Consider the following 20,779-nt stretch of genomic DNA (forward strand, 5'->3'; position numbering starts at 1 on the left):
CATTGCCTTCTCCAGAATTACCCTTATACCTCTATGGAAAACCAACTGACCATATACGAATGGGTTTATTTCTAGACTCTATTCTGTTCAGTTTCTCTGTAGATGTATCTTTATGCAGATACCACATTGTCTTGACTACTGTAGATTCTAATCTTGAAGTCAGATAATCTAAGACTTCTAACTTTATTCTTCTTTTTGTAACTTTTGGGGGTTATTATAGGTCCTTTTAATTTCTATATGAATTTCAGAGTATCTGTATCAATTTTTACAAATAACCTATTGGGATTGTATTGACTCTATAGGAAAATTAGTGGAGAATTGATATTCTAACAATATTTAATTTCCTTTTTCATACAAACAGTATATCTGCCTTTTATTTAGATTTTATTTAATTTTTCTCAGTAGTAGTTTACAGTTTTTGGTATATAGGTCTTGCACATCTGTTGTCAAATTTATTCCTAAATATTTCATATTTTTTACCCTGTTATATGTAGTGTTTTTAAAATTTCAATTTTTCACCGTTTGCTACTAGTATCTAGAAATAGAACTGATTTTTCTATGTTGACTTTATATCCTGAGCCCTCGTCCGCCTTTAAAACTCAGTTTCACAGAGTGGGAACCTTTAAATACTGAGATGCAGGGCTTTTACATGATATGATAAGCATTTACAACACAGGCACAAACATCAGCGTCCTTTCCTGTTTTAAGCTGATCACACTCTGGCAGCCCTGCAGCCAGCTGTGGCTCTAAGGGACGTGAGCGGGGAGCGGCGTGGTGGACCTGACTCTGCAGGCAGCGCGGCACCAGGTTTCTGGGAGTATTCCTGAGGGTGGACGCGGCAGGCTGGGAATGCTCGCAGCCCCTTTAAGAGACCAGGCCAACCCACGATCAGGCAGCTGGGAAGGCAGCCCAGGAGATAAGAAAGGGCCCCCTGGTAGATTTAAGCCAGGGTCTTGAGCCTCAGTGACTGGACTACTGACAGACAAGAACAAGGGGTGGTGAGAGGAGATGCAGCCACTAGACCCAGGCTGGTACGAGCTGGAGCAGCACCACCCACTGGGCCAGAAAGGAAAAGGGGGTATTAACTGTGGGCGTGCAGAGAGAGGGTGCTGACGTTCTCCAGCACAGACTATCATGTGTATGATTATGGTTTAAAAACCCTACGAGACTACTTCAAGGCTTTATATGTAGTAAATGTTCAATAAATATGTTTATTGAGCCCTATATGCTATGCTCCCTCTACTGATATCTCACTTATGCTACAGCATACAGTGAGATCCTCTGTTATAGGGTTTGGAGACTACCGGATTTCTTGCTCAAACTAGAAAATTCCTGGCAAGGACTTACTCTGAAAAGCCTGGAGCTGCTCATTTGCACATATCTGCATAGATTTGCATATGTCCTACATGTAGATACTTTTATGCTGGATTTAGATTTTCCCAAATCAGTTGCCTATTTTTAAAGGGAAAAAGAGGTAATTTCTCTCTGCTTGTTCTTGGTCACCTTTCTTTCACATCCACTAAAGATGCAAAAATGATTTCTGCAACTCTGAAATATGAAGAAGATTACCTGTGCCCCCAAGTCTGTGTAGATACAAGCAATCCTTTGCCTGTCAAGTTATTTTCCTTTTTCATTTCTGTTACAGTTCCTGGCTCCAAACTCCTGGGTGAGTCAGGGGATCATTAAGGCAAAGAAACCCTCTAGCTAAACAGCCAGAGCTGAAATTGCCTAGGAGCCTTCCGGGATTCCGCCCTGTACCTGCACAGGGAGGCTAGAGGCGCTTACACTGGCCTGAAGCCCCCTTCCCACTGCTTCCTGGCCCAGGGCTAGGCATGCTATGACTACCTTTGTCTGTTCTCTCTCCTCCAGGAATAAATAAAAATATCACCCCTCCCCCTGATCCTGGCTCCTCTATTGGCCTGCTAGGCAAATATTTCATAATGTGGGCTCATCCAATTGGGCATTGTGCCAGGACCAAGCGCCTCAGGTCGCCACTGTGCTCCAATCAGGCAGGGCAGCCTGGGTGGGACTAGAGGGCTCCTGCTCTCCACATGGGAGGCAGCAGCATTACTCAGGTGGATGGCATCAAGGCAGGAGTTCCTGCTTTCTCGGAGCTGGGAAGAGGGGACGGGGCTGTCCATCAGCCAGCTGGAGGCAGCCAGCACCGAAGGGGTTAAAGCCAGTCAGCATGTGTGGCTGTTAATGATTGCTACCCACCAGGGGCCTGATGAGTGTTAAAGGAGAGCCTTTTCCCTATTCCTGAGTGTGAAAGGAGTCAGAGAGAGCAGAGGGCATCGCAGAGAAGAGCTGGTAAGTGAGTGGTCCTCTGTCTCGCCGTCTGTTTGTCTGGGAGGCTCTGGAGCAAGTAAGGGAGCTCCAGTATTCCCATACCATCAGCTGGAGTGGGCTTTGTTACAACTGGATGCACATTCTCAGTGTGGGGCCAGATTTCAGTATCACTCCTATTTATTAGAAGGAAATCTTCAGGGTTCTCTTAGTCCAAGGGAGTGAACCCCTTGGCACAGATGCCAGAAATACAAGTCATTGTCTGCCCCGCTGCAGAGACAATGGTTTTGTGTGCCCCTCTGCACGCAGAGCTGGAGCCCGGCTCCCCCTGCTCCCTGAGCCATTGTCTCCAGAGCAGGGGACTCGGGAGCTCTGGGCAGAAGTGCCATCGGCCTTCTCACAGCCATTTCCTGGGCCCGGCGAAGCAGTGAGGGCTCAGCCAGAGGAGATTGGCATAGCTGTGCCCTGCCTTTTATTCCCTTTACTGCACGTCAAGTGTGGAGAGGTGGGAGGCAGGATGCAAGGAGGGGGCGTGGAATAGAGAGTTGGTGCGGGACTCAACTCATTAGAAGACAAAGTTTGTCATTTGGGACCAACAGAAATCCAGGAAGAGAGAAAGCCATTCTTCTGGGTTTAGATATCTGTTGTCCCCTTTCCCCAAACTGCCAACTCAGGACCCTCATTCCTTCTAAATATTGGGGCTCTTTGACCAAGGCACCTTCTCACTTTGGGTCAGACTTGTGCAGGGAATGTGGACAAGTTTCTTTGCTTTGTTGGTGGAGTGCTAAGACGGACTTGTCTCAGCTGATGTTGTGTGTGTGTGTGTGTGTGTGTACTCATGCGTGCACAAAAAATGAAAGCCTGATTTGTCTCCAAAGCAGAAATGTTGACTTTACCCCCCTGGTAGCCAGATGCCCTTTTGTCCCCTGCCTCTTTCTTGGGAGGAAAAAGGTTCGATGACATAATGGTAATGGTAGGCGGCCCTGGAGGGGTCTGTTGGGTAGGAACAGAGGGCTCCCTGTGCCGGTCTTGAAGGCAGGTTTGAAAGATAAGGCAAGTCCAACCCTCTGGCTTTCAGCTGTGGTGCTTCCTCCAGCTAAGCTGCCCACAGGCAAACAGAAACCAGGCACGAGAAGGGGCGGTGCCAGCTACCAGACCCAGCGGCAGCAGCGAAAGCAGCCGTGTTTCCGGGCATGCAAGCCAAGAAAGAGGGGAAAGTAGGAACTGGGAGAGGAGCTGCCCCTTCTGCTGTTCTGCCTTGTGCTAAGAGTTAGCCGCAAGGATGACTAGCCGCCCTCCATCCTCAAACTTCCAGGAGAAGCACCACAGAGCAATTGCTGTTCCCAGGCAGGGCAGTCTTCATGGGCACACAGCCTGTGCAGTGGCCCTGCATCCTCAGAAGGGCTTCGTTTAATGCTCTCCTGTCACCGTCCTGAACTTCATAATGTTTGAGCAAGGAGCTCGGCCTTTTATTGGCTCTGGGGCCTGCGAATTATGTAGCTGCACTATTCCCAGGCCAGCCACAAGGAGCAGCATCGGGATGGTGTTCACGTGCTCCAAAAGGCACAGGCAGACTCACCCATCACTCAGGTGTCCCTTACCAAGACTGGCTTCTGTCCTGACCAGGACCAAGCCCAGCGTCCCTTTTGTCCTCTCCAAAGCACATGTGTCTTCTTGTCTCAGCATCCCCACCGAGGCCTCCTTCAAGGCTACTGCATGGCAGGGGGAGAGGGCAGGGGCCCGCAGTGTCCCTCCCCAGGTTCCCCCATCCACTTTCCTTTTCTTCCCAAGCTCCCCTGTCCCTTGTCTGGGCTCCAGGCAGGGTCTAGGCCTGGGAACACCTCTCTCATTCCTCTGAGGTCTTCTCCCCTCCCCGCTCTAGGCCAGTTATGGACACACTCTGGCACCTGCTTCAGGTGCTGTTTGTTTAAGAACAGACTGTACCCCTGGGATTAGCACAGGTTCCAGGCTGGGTGGGGACAGGGAGGTGCAAGGGAAGGAAGACCCTGAGCCTGCTGTCTTCCCTGCAGTTCCTTTCCCTCCCTCCCACCCCGTGGAGGCAGGACCAGGCAGACCCTGCAGGCCAGCTGTCCCTTCTTCCCCTTCCAGCCTCACCAGCAGTTGGCCAACCCAAGAAGGAGAAGGAGGTAGGAAGGAGGGCCCATTCCTTGCTCTTTTCCCTTTGCCAGCCTCCATGATCCTCTCTGTAACTTTTCTCAATTGCCTCTCCCAGGGCCTGTGCCCATTAGGGCTGTTAATAACAATATTTTCAAACCCTGGAGGAGTCTTAGTGCATCTATTTTAAAATGATAGATACCTACATTAACTTTGATTGGACTTTCAGATGTATCCTTTGATTTTAGATGTTTAACATTTTTGTTATTGTTGTTGGCAACAGATTTCCTTTTCCTGTTTCTTTTTTCCTTAGCTTAGGGCTATAAGAGAACTTGCATTTCCCTGAGGACACTAAACCCATGTCAGCTGGTGGAAGGACAGACTGGTTTGGAGTTATGTGTTTTATGGAATCCAAAATTATTAGAACTGGAAGATGGCTTAAAGAACATCTAGCCCAGTGCTGTCCAACAGAATATCCACCGGGGTAGAACATGCTATAGCCTTCCTGTCCAATTTGGTGGCCTCTAGCCGTGGTGGTTCTCAAGCCCCAGCAGATTGTGGCTAGCATGACTGAGGAGCTGAAATTTTAATTTTATTTAATTTTAATTAGTGAGACTGTAAATAGCTGCATGTGACTAGTGGCTACTAAAATGGAGGGGATAGTGCTCTTTGTTTTATTTTATTCTTTTATTTTATTAATGTTGATAACATCAGTCACTGACTGAGCAACTGTTACATGCCAAGCGTTCTCCTGGGTGCTTTAAATATGTGTTCTTGTTTAATCTTCCGAGGGCTTCCCAAGTGGCTCAGGTGGTAAAGAATCTGCTGGCAATGCAGGAGACCTGGGTTTGATCCCTGGAGAAGGGAATGGCTACCCACTCCAGTATTCTTGCCTAGAGAATCCCATGGACAGAAGAGCCTGGTAGACTATAGTCCATGGGGTCGCAAAGAGTCGGACACGACTGAACGACTAACACTTTCACTTTAATTCTCTGAGCAATTCGGTATCACTCCATGTTCCAGACGAGGAAACTGAGACCCAGAAAAGTTGAGATGTCAGTACTGGTCAGCTACAGTCACGCGCCCACCATTCTTTAAGTGACAAGTGTCTCCAAAAGTTCTCTAAGTTCTTTCCCTTCCAGGTCTCACTTTCTCTTTCTGGGATGTCAGGGGAGCTCACGGTGATTTTTCTCAGCACACAGAGATGGAGACAGCAGTGACTATGTCCAGGCACAGCCATTGCGTGCCGGCTGCTTCCCCTGGTGGCCCTTGTCCCCAAGCTCCTCTTGTATCTTTTCTGCAGCAGACAGCAATCTGGGAGAGCCCTCTGTCTTCCAAGCCCTGAGCCAGCTCCCTGCGTCCATGGGAAGTTCCAGACTCCTCGCTCCCATCAGGAGGAGATGTTCAGAGTTTCCCACAATCCATTTGTGTCCCTGCTGTTCCAGTTCAGGAGAACCAAGCAGCTGAGCCCTCGCAGCCGGCGAGTGAGGAGTGGTGCTCACACTGGGGCTTTGCTCTCGGCCCACCTGCCTTTGCATCTGTACCACGTGCAGCCCTGTGAGGTGGGGACCTCCTTCCTCCCAGAGCAGTTGCCTCGGCCCTGCCCTCCCGCGCCCATTGATTTACTGCTCTCTTCTCCACCAGACGAAGCTCTGCTCAGTAGACTCTTAGCAGGGCCTGGCTGGCTGGTCGGAAGGGAAAAGGGAGAGGCCCCGGAGCAGATAGAGCCCGTCTGTCAGATCCCCTGGGGAGAGGCTTCACGGCTGAGGTCCCCTGCCTCACTCCCAGTTCAGCCTCCAGGAGCAGAGTAGCACGCCCCATCCTCCTGCCGTGGGCAGACCGCTGGCCACAGATCTGGCCAGACAGATTGCAGCCACCGCATCAGGCAAATCTCAGCCACCCCACCAAACAGCCATCCACTTCCCGGGTGTGAGGTGCCGGCCAGGGCACAGGGACAAAGGCCCAGGCTGTGAGTGATTTGTGTGTGGCTGCCCCTGCACACCTCTGCACTAGGCAGGTGTTGTGGGACTCACGTTTTTGGGCACGTCCCACCCCACATCACACACGTCACCTGTGGCCCTCAGGGGTTCACAGTGGGGGCGGTGTGACCTTCATCGCTGCCTTCTTGCAGCAGGCCTTGTGGAGCCGGAGTCCTCCTGATTCACAAGCCTCTCTCCCTCTTCTCTTCTGGAGTGAGGAGCTCAGGCTGGAGACGCGGTGGGGACTGGGGGCAACCAAGGAGGTGCGAACTTTGTCTTGTATCTCTTGTTACTGTGAGTGAGTGAGTGAAAGTCGCTCACTCATGTCTGACTCTATACAGTCCATGGAATTCTGCAGGCCAGAATACTGGAGTGGGTAGCCTTTCCCTGCTCCAGGGGATCTTCCCAACCCAGGGATCGAACCCAGGTCTCCCGCACTGCAGGTGGATTCTTTACCAGCTGAGCCACAAGGGAAGCCCCTTGTTACTATAGCTGAGGCAATGAATCTCAGCTCCCCTGACTTGCGTGGACCAGAGACCATATGAGTTTAATGTTTTCCTTGTGTTCACCCCTTCAGAGCATCATCACCTTTATTCCTCTGCTGTCTAGTCTGGTAGGATATTTAAGCACAGCACAGTGGAGCATTAAACAGGCCAGCACTCATTACTACTGTTTCATTCTTAAAATGAGGAAACTGAGGCACGAAACAGCTTGACCCTTGCAGACTGCTGGGTTGGGAACCAAGAAGGCATGTGTAGCTTTTCAGGGTGTGGAAGGAGGGGGCCAGCCCAGCTGCGTTACTCTCCAAACACTCACTTGGTACCGTTCCTTCCCTCGGGGTGGGTGGGGTGACTGCTGTCTGCGGGACGCCAGGACCGAAGCTGCCGAGCTAGGAAGGGGGAGGCCTGGAAGCGGACAGCTGGGCTGCCTCAGTGTCTGGAGAGCAGGGCTCAGCTTTGTTGGGCGAGGGGAGGTAATTAGTTCCTGCCCTGCTCGTTCCTCTGGGGCCTCTTCCCCGTTGCTGACCGTTGGGGAAGCAGCTTAGAGGCTGAGGGGAGGGGACTGGAGCCCTTCCCCTCTGTTCTGTCTGGCTTGGCGGGGCCCCCAGGGGAGGTTGAGAAAGGGAAAGCGTGCCCCCCTTGTTCGCCTTCTCTTCTTCTCCCCTCAGCGGGACGGCCAGAAGCTCAGGGACAAGGAGTATGAGGAGCCGGGAGCTGGGCTGCCCTGGCTCTCCAAGTTGGGTCACGGTGTGCGGAGGCAGAACGCCTCCCAACCTGCTTGAGACAGCTTCTTTTTTACTTTAGTATTCTGTTTTGTTATTTAATTTATTTTTATTGAAGGATAGTTGATTTGTAATGCTGTTCATTCCTGTTATGCAGCAGCATGATTTGGTTATGCACACATTCTTTTTTTTAAAAATATTGTTTTCTATTATGGTTTATCATAGGATTTTTTTTTAATTGAAGGATAACTGCTTTACAGTATTGTGCTGAGACAACTTCTGAGACCAGAATCATCGTTTTAACACCTGAAAGGGCTGTCAGTGTTCAGACAGTGAAGGAACAGTCATCCCAGGAATGACATTTAATAATTTATCAACCAGAAAGGACACAGGCCTGGCGTCCTGGATGGCCCTAAGATATTTCTGGATCACACAGAGGAGGGGAGGGCCAGTTATGAAAGTACTGAGATTCTTCCTTATTGGAAGAGTAGCCCTTTACCAACTAGTATGGAAGAGTCTCAGTATTTTAATAAATGGCATGGTTATGCTGAATATCCACCCCGTTTATTTTTCAGAAGACAAATGGAGGTCCATAAAGTAAAATAATCAGTTTGAAGATAAGATAATGCAAGTTGAGACAGAAGATCAGCATGAAGATTCCCCATGAATTTCCCCTGAGTACCCCCCTCTGCCAGACACACACACCCCCCCACTGAGACACACTCACACGCTCATGTACACACAGCAAGGCGCTGTGTGCTCAGTCGTGTCTGATTCTTTGTGACCCCGTGGACTGTAGCCCACCAGGCTCCTCTGACCAGGGGATTATCTCAGCCAGAATACTGGAGCGGACTGGCATTTCCTCCTTCAAGGGAGACAGGCCCACGTGCGCTCACATACACACAGGGAAGCATTACCCTGACTCGAGAGTACACAAGGCTCTCCTACCCTTACCTGCAGTTGTAGGCTTTCCTACCTCCTATTCTTGAAATAAAAGGAATGTCCAGGCCCAGGTGATTATACAGGAGAGACCAGGGAAGGACATCCACACAGGATGGCAGGGAGGAAGCCTGGATCTGGAGCCCTGATTTGTGACTTTCATCCCTTGGCTACTGAGTCAGCTTTTCTGCTTGCTGCCTGAGCTCGGGGCCAAGCTCAGGCTAAAACTGCCCCAGTGCTCCATGTCTGATCATGACAGGGGAGGAAAGGTGTTCTGACTCTTTGGGGCAGTGATGGGCTGTGAGGACAGGCAGAATTGAGCGGGAGAGACCAAGCCTGGGTCTTCCGTCCTCGCTACTTTCTGCAGCCCCGTAGCCAGCTTTTTTTATGTTCCGAGCTTACTTGGGGAAGACACTCTCATCTTGGCATTTTGGAAATGACTGTGCACAGGAGGAAGGCTGGAGCAAAGGCGGGGAGGACAGAGGGCAAGCGCAAGCACAGGGCTGACAGCTGTGTCCCCCGAGACCGCACGGCTGGTGTTCTGATCTGTTGGCAGCATTTCGAAAAGACCCAGTGTCTCTTGAAGGTGCCTTTCCCCCTTACATACCTACAGGTGCCGCCAGGCCTGACCCCCTTTGGCCTCCTCTTTGTATGGCTGCAGTAGGCAGGAGAGCAGTGGAGCTTGGGTAGGGAGAACTTGGCTAGGGAGGTGTATTTTTTCCTAGGAATGACGGGGGTGGGTGGGAGGGGGGAGCCTCAGGCATCAGGCACATCAGGATTGTTGGGAACGTGAACCAAGTTGGTTTTTAATTGGGACAGAAAAGTGGAGCACATAAAGCTCCTTGAAATGATGATGACATCCAGAGGGGAGGTGGAGAGCGGGAGCCCGACCTTCACGTCCTTTGCAGGCTGCAGAAATTTTCCTGTGCGTGGACAGCCTCAGCTTGGAATTTGTGAGCTGGGGGAAGAAGGAAGTGGGAGGGGTGGGCTGCGGCAGCCCTCCTCCCCGCTCACCTCGCAGTCCTCTCTCCATCTAATGAGCTGTAAGGCCAAAAGCCAGAGCTTTGTTGGGATGGAAAAACCTGGCTGGCACTCATTCTCGGGAGCTCTGGGGTTGCAGCAGCTTGGTGTTTTGCAAATAACCAAGAGGAGCCCAAGGTGGAAGGAGTTGAATGTATCTCTCTCGTTGTTCAGTATTTATCACAATGGGAGCTGTCCATTCTGAGTGTGTGTGTGTGTGTGTGTGTGTCTGCATGTGTGTATACACGTGTGTGAACATGCCTGCCTGCAAAGGGTCCTGAGCATCCGGGTTGCTTTTGCTGCTTCTGACTGCATGGTGCCGGGTATCGTTCCAGGTCGATGCGGATTCTTAGGGACTAGTTTGGAGGTTGGTCAGCGTACGGTTACCTCCGTAGCGATGCTGTACCAGCGCCAGCACTTAGAGGCTGCGGGTGTCTCTTAAACTGTAGAAAAGCCCAAACTAGATGAAGGGACAGTGCTTAGAAAAGGGAGAGGCTCTACCTCGTTTCTTTGTAGTTTATTGGTTTTGGCACTTCTGGAATGCCAGCCCCCGCTACGTTCACAGCCGTCTTAAGCCCGAGACTGGTTTTCATTTTCTAGCTCCAGTACTTAGCATATATCTTGATTTGTTTTTAAGCAGAAAATATAGCCATTGTGTTTTATATATAAAATGTTTCACATCTTGAAAGTTTCTAGGTATTATTTCATAGAACTAGAAAGGACCTCATTTGCCAGAGAAAGCCTCTCGTGTTGGGCCTTGGACTGAAAGGTCAGTCATTCCAGTTCTCTTCTCACTGATGGCCATCAGGGCCACCTTTGTGGGTACAGTGGGTGAGGGGACCACCTAGCGGGCAACTCAGGAGTTTAGGGATGCTCCTGCCCCCTTTACTGCTTAAGAGTCCCCCCTTCCCGTGGGAGGAATTTGAGCAGTACATTTGGAGGTAGATTCATAACCATTTGTCCTTGAGAAATGGAGGCCTTTGATGTCCTAAAAGAAAGGGAAGAGGAGAGAAAAAAAAACAAAAACCTGATCACCTGTCTTTCTTTCCCTTTTTTTAATAATGTCCAGTACTTGGTAAGTTCCTCCTGGTGTCTAACCTAATGGAAACCTGTCATCTGTGTAGTTTAGTAGCAGAGGAAAAAGAAAAACTCCAGTCAGGTATTCTCTGTGCTCATGTAATCTTGAGGATTGCAGAGCTCTCAACAGACAGGGGAAACCCTTGGGCCTCTGTCCCTCTGCCTGCGCTATCTTCACCAGGCAGGAGAAGTCATTTAACTTGCAAAGTTAAGCAAAGGCTGTGGGAGGCCCCTGAGCTCAACTTGAAGGGAAAAGGGACATTTTTGCCTTCTAGTGGAAGAAACCTCATTTCTCAGTGCACCTCAACACCTCCTCCTGTGCATAGGAGCTTAATATTCTTCCCCTCCTAATGAAGATGGATCAAAGCCAAGCTGTGTAGTCAAGGGGGAGCCAGGCAGGGAAGCTGAGTGAAGGGGGTGAGGGGGCAGAAAGGGAGCTGTTCTCATGGAGAGGAAGTAATTAATTTTAAGAGAGAGCAAAGATAAGGAAGCCCTTGGTAATAGAATGTCAAACTCCAAATGCAGCTGGCTAAAAATTAAATCCGAGCATAGGGAGTTTCTTTTGTTCGTTCATTCATTCACTTATTCATTCAACAAATGTTTATTGGGACCTACTGTGCATAGGCAGAGATCCCGAGCAGGCACTGGGAGAGGGCCCAGCTCGCTGTGACCGCAGCAGGGCTCCAGGAACGGGATTAGGGACAGGGAGAGGTGGATTTGCAAAGAGAAGCCATTTGTCATCAGGATAAAGCATTTGCAGAAGTACCACTAAATGGCTGAATATATTGACCTTTTGGATTTAGGATTAGTTGCTTAAATATCAGCCCCAGCTATACCCGACCAGCTTGTCTCATCACGGGTTAAATAATAATGTCTTTTCTACTCACTGATTGCATTGTTCTCTGACTGGGTTCTGTCTTCAAACCAAACAATTAGATTAGCTCCTCCCTTTCCGTGTCTGTTGGCGTCACAAAATTGCTGTAACAACAGACTATGATGTCAACAGAATGCCTGGTGCTGCTGAAAGGAACCACATTGGTCAGAAAGGATTCTGTCATCTGAAGATAAAAATGGAACAATATCCAAAGCTAGAGAAACTAAAATTTGATATCAAAAAAGAACATCTCCAAAAAAAACCAAAAACATCTCGGCAGTGTAAGATAATGGTGGGTCTGGAGCATCCTTTACTGAAACCCTTCACAAACAGCCAAGGCACTCATTGAGACTGATTGCAGAGCAGGCTTGCCTGGTGGCAGGGGCTTGGAAGAGATGACCATCAGAAGCCCCTTGCATGGAGGGCCCTTGCACTTTAAGACATGGAGGACATCAGGAAAAGAAGAGATGTGACCATCTTCAATCTCTGGAGAGTTTGGAGTAGCTAACGACGATGCAAACCTCCTTGCCCCAAGCAGATCTGACAGTCTCCAGCTGGCATTTATCATATTGCATCTGGGCAGATTTACAAAAATTAACACATAATGACCCCCGCTCTGAGCCCCATTTGCTACCCTCTTCCTCATAAGATTTGGGAAGAAGCTTTTCTGCCAGTTCACCTGAGCAAAGAAATAAATCCCCACCACTGGCTCTGGCTCCACGACACCCACACCCACGCGCTTCACTTGCTCATCTGCTGGGCCACCCCAGGCAGAGGGTGAGTGACCTGGGCGACAGCCTGGGGCGGTGTCTGGAGGGGTCGTGTAGGGGGACGCCGCGGAGAAGCCTCGTTCACTGCGCTCCTGTCTGCACAGAAGAAGGCTGGGCAGGCTGAGGGCAGAGAGAGGAGACCCCGTCAGTCTCCGCTTCCAGCATCAGCATGGCACAACAGCCGCACGTGAATCCAGAGCTTCATTTAACCCTGTGCCCACGGGCTCAGAAGGGTCTCTCTGAAGCGAGTGGATTTCACCCGAGGGCCTGTGTTCTGGGCCAGCAGGTGGGGCGGCAGGGAGGGCTGGCGTGGGTTTCTGCCGTGCAGATGGGGATGCAGCCCCGGACTCCTCCACCCTCCCAGCGACTCCGTGTCCTTAGCGCCACGAGGTCAGACTGCCTAGGAGTGGTACACCTGCGCCGTGTGCCTGCTCCATCTCTCCGCGTTCGCTGTTTCTCCTTGGGGACCTGAACTGAGGCGATCATCCCCCACTCACTCATCCTGCCCCCGGCGCTCTGCCCAGCAACATTCCGATTGAATGCTGGGAAGCCACAGGCCCCCCTAGGGCACCCGGGCACCCCTGCCGCCCAGAGAGAGGCCCTCCCCCTCCCCGGTGCTGGAGCCGGAGGAGGGGACCAGCAGTGCCCGCTGCCACCACGCGCTGGAGCCCGGCCGGCACTGCGAGCAGGACCGGAGGACTCACTTCTCAGAGGGATGCTACGAGCAGGCTGGCTGCCGGGTCCTCTGAGGCTGCCGCACGGGGACCAGAGCTGCCAACAAGATGCTGAAGTTTCGAGCCGATCGACGGGTCAGGTAGGGTGTCTGCAGCGGACTGTGAGCCAGGTGAAGTGAGAGCTGAGTTGGCGGGTCACTGGCTCTGGGGGCGTCACAGGGAGGGGCCCGCCCCGTGTGACCTGGAGGTCAGAGTAGGTAGGTCAGTGGTTGCGGCACCGCAGTGCTTGTGAAGGGGACGCTGTTCTGGAATCGGTAGCGCCTGGGTGGGGTGACGACGTCATCTGTCGGGTTGCTGGGTAGGAGAGTCTAGGGCAGCAAGAATTCAGTGTCCTTTGAAAGACTTGTGCCGGCTGACAGCAAACTCTGTGTGGCTTCGGGGAGTGTGTGTGTGTCTTTCCGTCTGTTCATCTGTACCAGTGCCTGCAGGAAAGATTCCAGCAGAGTTATCACAGGAATGTGTACAGCAGAGCGGGCCAAAGGTGATGACTTGGGGGAGAGTGTCGGGGGGTAGGTGATCTGAGCTGGAAAACAGCAGAGACCTTGGTGCCTCAAGGAGCTTAGCTATTGCAGCCTGCCCGCCCCCCACCTCCTCCACGGGGCAGAGCCAGGCATGCGGGCGACTGGAAACAACTGCTCTCCCTTGCCGAGACCCCCTGTGGTGAAGTTGAGGAGAGTATCCTTATAAACCTGGGACAAAGGGAGGAATAGAGTTTGAGAAACAGAAAGTGAGTTATAATGTGATAGAGTTAGAACCCAGGCTAACTAGACACTGGCCAGACTTAGGGTCCCGTCTGGTAAGCCCAGGCTGCAAAACCCAGATTTCCACATAGGCTGTAGCCACTGCCCGCTGGGTTTCTATCTACCACGTGTCTTTGGATTTGATCTGAACATGACTGGTTTGGAAGCTGAAAAACACACCCGCTGATATGACATCTAACTTCAGCAAACAGTTCGGCTGGGAAGTGTCCCAGACTATGGAAAGCAGCTCTCCGAAAGGTTACTTTACTTCTCTCATGCAACTGAAGGGATGTCCTGAGGTCTCTTCCCCCGGCTAGCTGACCTGCCACTTGCCAAACAGAGCACTGGCCCTTCCCTGTGGGAGGGCTTGGTGGCCTGGTATTAAGACCCACAAGCCCCAGTGCAGCCTCCGCGGGCTCCGTGCAGCCACCAGCCTCTGGGGGTGGACTGAGCATGTCTGGGCTCTCACAGTCTCTCTCAAGAGGGGTGGGAAAAGAAGGCCTTAAAATTCTCCCAGCATCCCCACTGGCTGCAGGCTTGAATCTCCTACTGTTTTCTTGCCAGGTGGTCCTTGGCTTGCAGAGTCCACCTCAAATGACTGCTACTCATGGCTTAGACCCTCTGCACCAGCCCCTCCCTAAGTTCTATCTGCTGCCCTTCCTCCCCTGTCTCTCTGCGGAGCCCCCGGGGAACTTTCCTGACAGTCAGCCAGAAGAGCCCCAGTGGGGCCTCCACGATACAGCCCCACCTGCCTCTGCACAGACCCCACCCCTGGTCCAGGTTTCCCTCTGCTTCCCGCGGGCCGTCTTCACAGCAGCCACTCCCCGGCCACAGTATCCGTTAGTCAGACGTGACTGCTGAGCCAGCGGTCACCTCCAATGCTGGACTGGCCCAAGGGCTCGGCTGCATCAGCTACTCCCTTGCCAGGGAGTCCTGGACTTGGAGTGAGTGGGGCCCAGCCCGAGCTCAAGAAGGAAGCCCTGGATCTCTTGTTTCATTTGAAGAAAGAGGTAGAACGGGAGGAAGAGGTCCAAGGTCACAAGAGAATTCTTTCAGCAAATGATGAGTGAGCAGTTTTATGCAGAGCCCTGGCCGGAGTTGTCTTGCTGAGGGTGCCCGCCAAATGCCAAGTCTTGACCATTGGACCCCTCCCCACCCCCCACAGACATGCCCAGAATGGCCACCGAAAGGGTTAAGTGGGCTTCTTTCCAGCCTAGGGATCTCTGCTGCTGCTGCTGCTGCTGCTGCTGCTGCTGCTAAGTCGCTTCAGTCGTGTCCGACTATGTGCGACCCCAGAGACAGCAGCCTACCAGGCTCCCCTGTCCTTGGGATTCTCCAGGCAAGAATACTGGAGTGGGTTGCCATTTCCTTCTCCAATGCATGAAAGTGAAAAGTGAAAGTGAAGTCGCTCAGTTGTGTCCGACTCTAGCAACCCCATGGACTGCAGCCCACCAGGCTCCTCTGTCCATGGGATTTTCCAGGCAAAAGTACTGGAGTGGGGTGCCATTGCCTATCTCTAGTGAGTAGTTAACACTGTCGGAAAGACAGCTTCCCCTCCTGACGGACCTGCTGCCGCTTCTGCAGCCCGGCCCTCGCTTGTCGCTTTCAGTCCTGCTGGAGGGCAGAGTGACAAGCTCCTGGAGGTCCCCGTGCCCGTCTCTGCCCAGGGCCCGTCCACCCTCGGGCCTGTGTATCTGCCTTCTTCGTCTTGACCACAGCTTTTTTCTCTCTCTTGCCTCTACAGCCATAATGAAAGACGGAACACATTTCTACACCCACTGACTGGCCAGGTTCCAGAGGAAAACAAAAAGTTTGACTTGAAAATGTATGTTTACTCCCTGCCCACTATTTGGCCTTTGCATCCTTGACCACCATGATCTGTGCAGCTGGGAAGCAGAGGGAATGGGGGGCAGAAAGCGGAGCAGAGGACTTCAGGGTCACTCACCTAAGTTTTGAGGGCTGGAAACTTCTGAGGCCCATCTGGCTTGACACCCTTACCCCCTTTCCTGGAATCTTGTTGGGCCTAGGCTGATTCATCCCATGGGCTGAGCTCAAGGCGTGAAACAAGTTTGAGGCTGGCATGTCGTCCACCTGGGCCTCTGAGGGGCTAATGAGCGTCTGCTGTGACCACGAGAACCTTGGTTCGGTCAATGAAAGAAAAAAAAAGATAATTAAATGTCTCTCATTTCCACCATGTCTTTTAAATCCACCGTCTCATTTTAAATGTCTCTCATTTAAAAAAAGATAATTAAATGTCTCTCATATCCACCATGTCTTTTAAATTAGAAGGAGAGGAAGTCTCAGAGTCCCAGGGCCTAGGTTTTTAAGGTAACTTTTCAGGAAAGGAAGAGGAGAATGTGCAGAGCCCCTGGTGGATGGTCTCGGAAGCGCAGTGGGGGCAGCTGAGGCCCCCCTGAGGGTGCTAAGGGTTCCTCGTTTGTGCTGAACACTGGAACGGTGAACGGCAGGGTGGGGAAGGGGCGGGCGGCACTCGTTGTTTCCTGGTTCTCACTGGCCTCTTTCTTCTTTTCTGGTCAACTTGAAATCAGATCAGCTTTGGACATGTCCAATAAAGCAGGTGGGAAACGCTCAACTACCACCAACAGTGACCTAACCAACCACAGCATGGTGTCTGAGGTCCCTCCAGAGCGGCCCAGTGTCCGGGTAAGCCTAGCCGATCCTTGGAAATGTATCAGGCTGCTTGCTTGTTCCTTCAGGTTCCAAAGAGCAGGTGATGGGATGCAGGGAGTGGGGAGCAGGAAGGGAAGAGGGCTCAGACCAGAACCATACGGAAGACCCACCTCTAGCCCGGGGGTCTCAGCCTCAGCACCGCTAGCACTGGGTCTGGGTCCCTCTTCGCCGTGTGCGGCCGCCCTTTCACTGTAGGGTGCTGAGCAGAGTCCCTGGCCTCCGCCCAAGATGCCCATCACCCATCCCGCGACAACCAAATGTCTCTCAACATTGTTAGATGTCCCCTGTGGGACAAAACTGTCCCACCCTCACTGAGAACCACCGACCTAGGGGGGCAGCAGGAGAATAGCTAATGAAGGGCCTGGCAACTGGGTGCTCAGAAACGGGGGAGGAAGGTAGTGTCAGGAGAAAGGAGCAACCAGAGGAGAATGTCGCAGAGAGGTCGGGTTAGAGGGGGGCTGGGAGTGTCCGTGGGGGTTAAACACTGTGGTAACTGGGGGCTCTGACAAGAGGAGTCGCAGTGGTGTGAGGAGAGCAGAAGACAGACACAAGCGGAGAGGGCTTACGAGGAGATGGGAGGGCGGGCACGGGGCGCGGAGGAGTAGAGGCTGCTCTTGCTAGAAATGAGACCGTCGATGGTGGCACAGCCCTCTAGTCCAGGGACTGGAGCTGGGTGTATGACAAGGATCAATCTTAAAATCTATGTCAAGTTGGGAAGTATGAAAACTATAGTGTCATTTATGTAAATTGCAAAAGCATGAAAATAATTCAGCATTTTTATAGATAAGCTTGCAGTACAAACATATAACCATGGAGGAAGAAAAGGTGGTGAGGTCAGGGAGGGGGCTCAAAGGGAGTTTCAGCTCTATTTGTCAGATTTTATTAGGAAAGAAGACAGCATGTAGTGGTGATTTAGTCCCCACTTTTCTGAAATAGTTGAAATATTTTTAAAAAATATTTCTAAAGTAACTTAACTAGGAAGGGAAATGAGGGGCAGAGGGCGGCAGCTATGAGATATGCAAGATGGAGGGAGGTTTTCTTTATTTTGTTTTGTTTCACAATGTTAAGGGCAGGAGGGAAATGGCCCAGGAGGCAGTTTCAGGAGAAAGGGCATAGCCGATGTGTTGAGTTTCTATAGAGCCAGGAGCCAGGTGCAGAGGTGGTGTTAGCCCGGTTAGAGGAGGGGCCCTCTTCCTGAGGCTGCATAGAAAGGTGTGTCAAGCATGGGGGTCAGGCTAGGAGGTTAAAGACATCCCTGCCAGATGTTTTCAGTTTTTGCGGGAAAGTAGGAGGTAGGGTTTTCTGCTAAGAGTGGGGTGGGTAGAGGGGCATCGGGGGCAGGGCTTTAGAATAAATCCAAGGATCAGCGGCCAGTAAGGGACATTTGGAATATTGCCTGATAATACTGAAGGGTCACCTGAGGTCGTAGAGGGAGCCTGTGGCTCTGACTCACCGGTGGGTGTGCTTCTCCTCCAGCAATACTACGGCCTGGCAGACAGTTGCGTTGACTGGAGGTTGAGGGTTGCTGGGAAGCAGTGGCAGAGAGATAAGAAGGCCGGGTTATTCCTGAGGGGTTGGCAGGGGAATGGCTGAAGTGGCTGCTTCTGGGAGCAGCTTTTAGGCTGCAGAGAGCCCATGAAACTATGCCAGATGTCGGACTGAGAGAAAAGGGAGAGACTTAAGGATTTTCATATTTTGAGGGTGATGGATAACTTCTTCAGATAGCTAATCTCTGCCATTATGTGTGAGTCTTTACAAGTAAAGTAGAGAAAATAATTTCACTTTCCAGTTTGGGAGGTACTTTATGATAAACCCCAGTTTCTTCTTTCCTTCTTCCTACAAGTGTTTGCTAAGTGCTTGTTGATAGCTGGACACCTTGCTAGGCTCTGGTGATGACGAGATGAACAGAAGTCTCTCTGTACAAAGAGCTCACGGTCTAGTGAGGAAGATGGGGAGCCCACGGTCCCGTTGCAGTGTGACAGGGTCTAGACTGTGAGAATGCCCAAGAAGAGGGAGCAGCGCCATCCTGGGAGAGCAGAGAGGTTCTGTGGGCTCGGGGTGCTGCGCTAGGCTCTCAAGGACGGGTAACGGCAGCGGGGCCTTCCAGGAAAGGCCTCGCGGGGTGGGAGAGGCCCACCGGAGTCTGGCGTGACCAGGGTCAGTACTGTGTGGTGGAGTTGCTGAGAGTGGGCGAGGGCCCAGCCAGGTCTTGTAGACCTGTCCCTGCATGCTGTGCTGAGGACTGAAATTCTCTTCTAAATGATGGAGCAAGTGAGAAGTTTTAAGCAAAAGAGTAGGGTAATTAATAAAAGTGTAGTTCATTGCAGAGGGTAGCTAGCAAGAAGAGATGACAAGCCATGAGGCAACAGCAGCAGCGGCATTTGAGGTGAAAAGGTGGGCTTGAAAACCATTCAGAAGATAAAATCGCCAGCCCCGTATGGAGAGTTGTGAGGAGTGCGGGGAGGAGGGGACGCTGACAGCCGGCGCAGAGAGCGGCTTTAGGCCCGAGTGGAGTGTGGGCCAGTCCCTGGAGGAGAAATGCAGAAGTAGAGAAGAGCAAGGTTGGTTACAAAGGGGATGGCTTTGGTTTTGTGCGTATTCAAGCTGCCGTCTATGGGGTCGCACAGAGTCGGACACGACTGAAGCAACTTAGCAGCAGCAGCAGCAGCAACCCTAGTTGGATGACTAGTGAGCAAATGGACCAGGCCTTAGATAGGGTTTGCTGGCAGCTGAGGCGATGGATGTGGACGAGGTGACGCAGACAGTGTTTGGTGAGAGGAAAACAGTGCGTTTGAAGCCCACCAGCACTTACAGGGGAGGTGGAGTGCGGGGAGGGCTGGCGCAGACAGAAGTACTGAAGGGTGAGGAACAGCATCCCAGAGACCAGAGGAGAGTTGCGGGGGGCAGAAAGGCTCAGTGCCCGCGTTCTAGAATGTCAGGGACTGCGTGGCCTGAGTTTAGTGATGTCACAGGGACCATTTCAGAAGAGGCGGGGGAGGCTGACGAGGAAAGGGAGGAGGAAAGAGATGGAAGGGAGGGCAGGTGTTCCCTGACAGTGGACCGTGGGTGGAGGGGCAGTCAGGGTGTGTGCATGTGTGAGAGACAGACAGACAGATGGATGATTTGAGATGGACAGACCTGAACATCTTTGCAGAGGGGAGGCTGCCAGTGGAGAAGGAAGAGAAGAAGACAGAGTTGAGAGATTACAGGTGAAGCAAGTCTCAGAGGAGACAGCTGGCTGGACTCAATGGCCCTGGAAAGAAGGAAAATGCCTCTTCTTTCAACCTTGTAGGGAAGGAGACAAGGAGAGTGGCAAGGGCATCTTTTTCTGATTAAAAGGGTGTGAAATTGAGGAAGTGCGTATCTGACAGCCTTCATTTTCTCGGTGAGGATCAGGGCCCGTGGAGGGCGGGGTGGGCAGAGGGCAGGGGAGCGGTGAGGGTGCGCTGGAGTGGCAGCCGGGCCCTCGGGACCCATCTGCGCTGTGGTCCCGTAATCTCCCTGAGAGTGCAGGGAGGGCGGACGATTTGATTTGATTACTCTGTGGTTTAGAGTTGCAGAGAAGATCAAGGAAAGGCACTGGATGGGGTGCTGGAGAGTGCGGTTGATCTACCCTGCCAGGGAACCTAGGCTTTATAGGAAGACAACCGATACCAGGAGGTAGCTAATGAATCACAAGCAAAGGGGAGACATTCAGGAGCTGGGGGTCACAGCAGAAAAGAAAAGCTGGTGTAGGTGAGTGATGGAGTGAGAGAGCCCAGAGGATGGGACGCTGAGGTTGAAAGATGAGAGTATGAGAACTGGCGATGCTGGTGATGGAGTCCTGGGAGCGGGCCAGGTCTAAGGTGTTGCCGTGGGGGTGAGTTGCTGGGGTGGAAGTGGACGATTCTGGACTTGAGGAATCAGGGTAGTTTAAACTCAGGCCACTGGATGGGCCATTGGAGCCATGAAATTGTCACTGTGATGCAAGACTTAGAACAAAGCAGATGACTGATATCAAAATCCTTCGTCTCTGAAGGAATGGTCTAGGAGCTGATCGTGGTAAGAAAGGCTAGACAGTGAAAGACCAGTGGTACTTCAAGAGAGAGAGATTGTTGCCAGAACATGGGAAAGAATGGCAGTGTCCGTGTGGCAATAAGGAGCCAGGAGAACACCCGTACATCCTTCCTGGTCTGTGGTATGCTGGATGTTCAGGAATGAATAGGACTCGGAAAGGATGGAGATGTAGGGAATCTACTTCCAACTGAGTGGGTCCAAGATAGCATCATGAAAGAGGTAAGGAGTGAGGCCAGTAGGAGGAGGATAGACCGGAAGTAAAATGGGAAAAGAAGT

At 51.8% G+C, this 20,779-nt stretch overlaps 1 protein-coding gene across 15 annotated transcripts in view; it reads left to right on the forward strand.

Annotated features, from left to right (window-relative positions):
• Nucleotides 1-20,779, forward strand: part of PLEKHA6 (pleckstrin homology domain containing A6) — a 141,090-nt gene that overhangs the window by 81,605 nt on the left and 38,706 nt on the right. For 13 of the 15 annotated variants that reach the window (XM_044943307.1, XM_006062300.3, XM_044943308.1 and 10 more), the window contains 2 exons: nt 15,501-15,581; nt 16,306-16,420. In XM_044943307.1, the coding sequence (XP_044799242.1) occupies nt 15,501-15,581; nt 16,306-16,420 (196 nt within the window). Of the gene's footprint in view, nt 1-2,023; nt 2,311-9,443; nt 13,097-15,500; nt 15,582-16,305; nt 16,421-20,779 lie in introns of those variants that run through there. The other 2 variants (XM_044943313.1, XM_044943312.1) reach the window with 2 other exon arrangements.

Source organism: Bubalus bubalis, chromosome 5 (genome assembly GCF_019923935.1).
Source record: "Bubalus bubalis isolate 160015118507 breed Murrah chromosome 5, NDDB_SH_1, whole genome shotgun sequence".
NCBI lineage: Eukaryota > Metazoa > Chordata > Mammalia > Artiodactyla > Bovidae > Bubalus > Bubalus bubalis.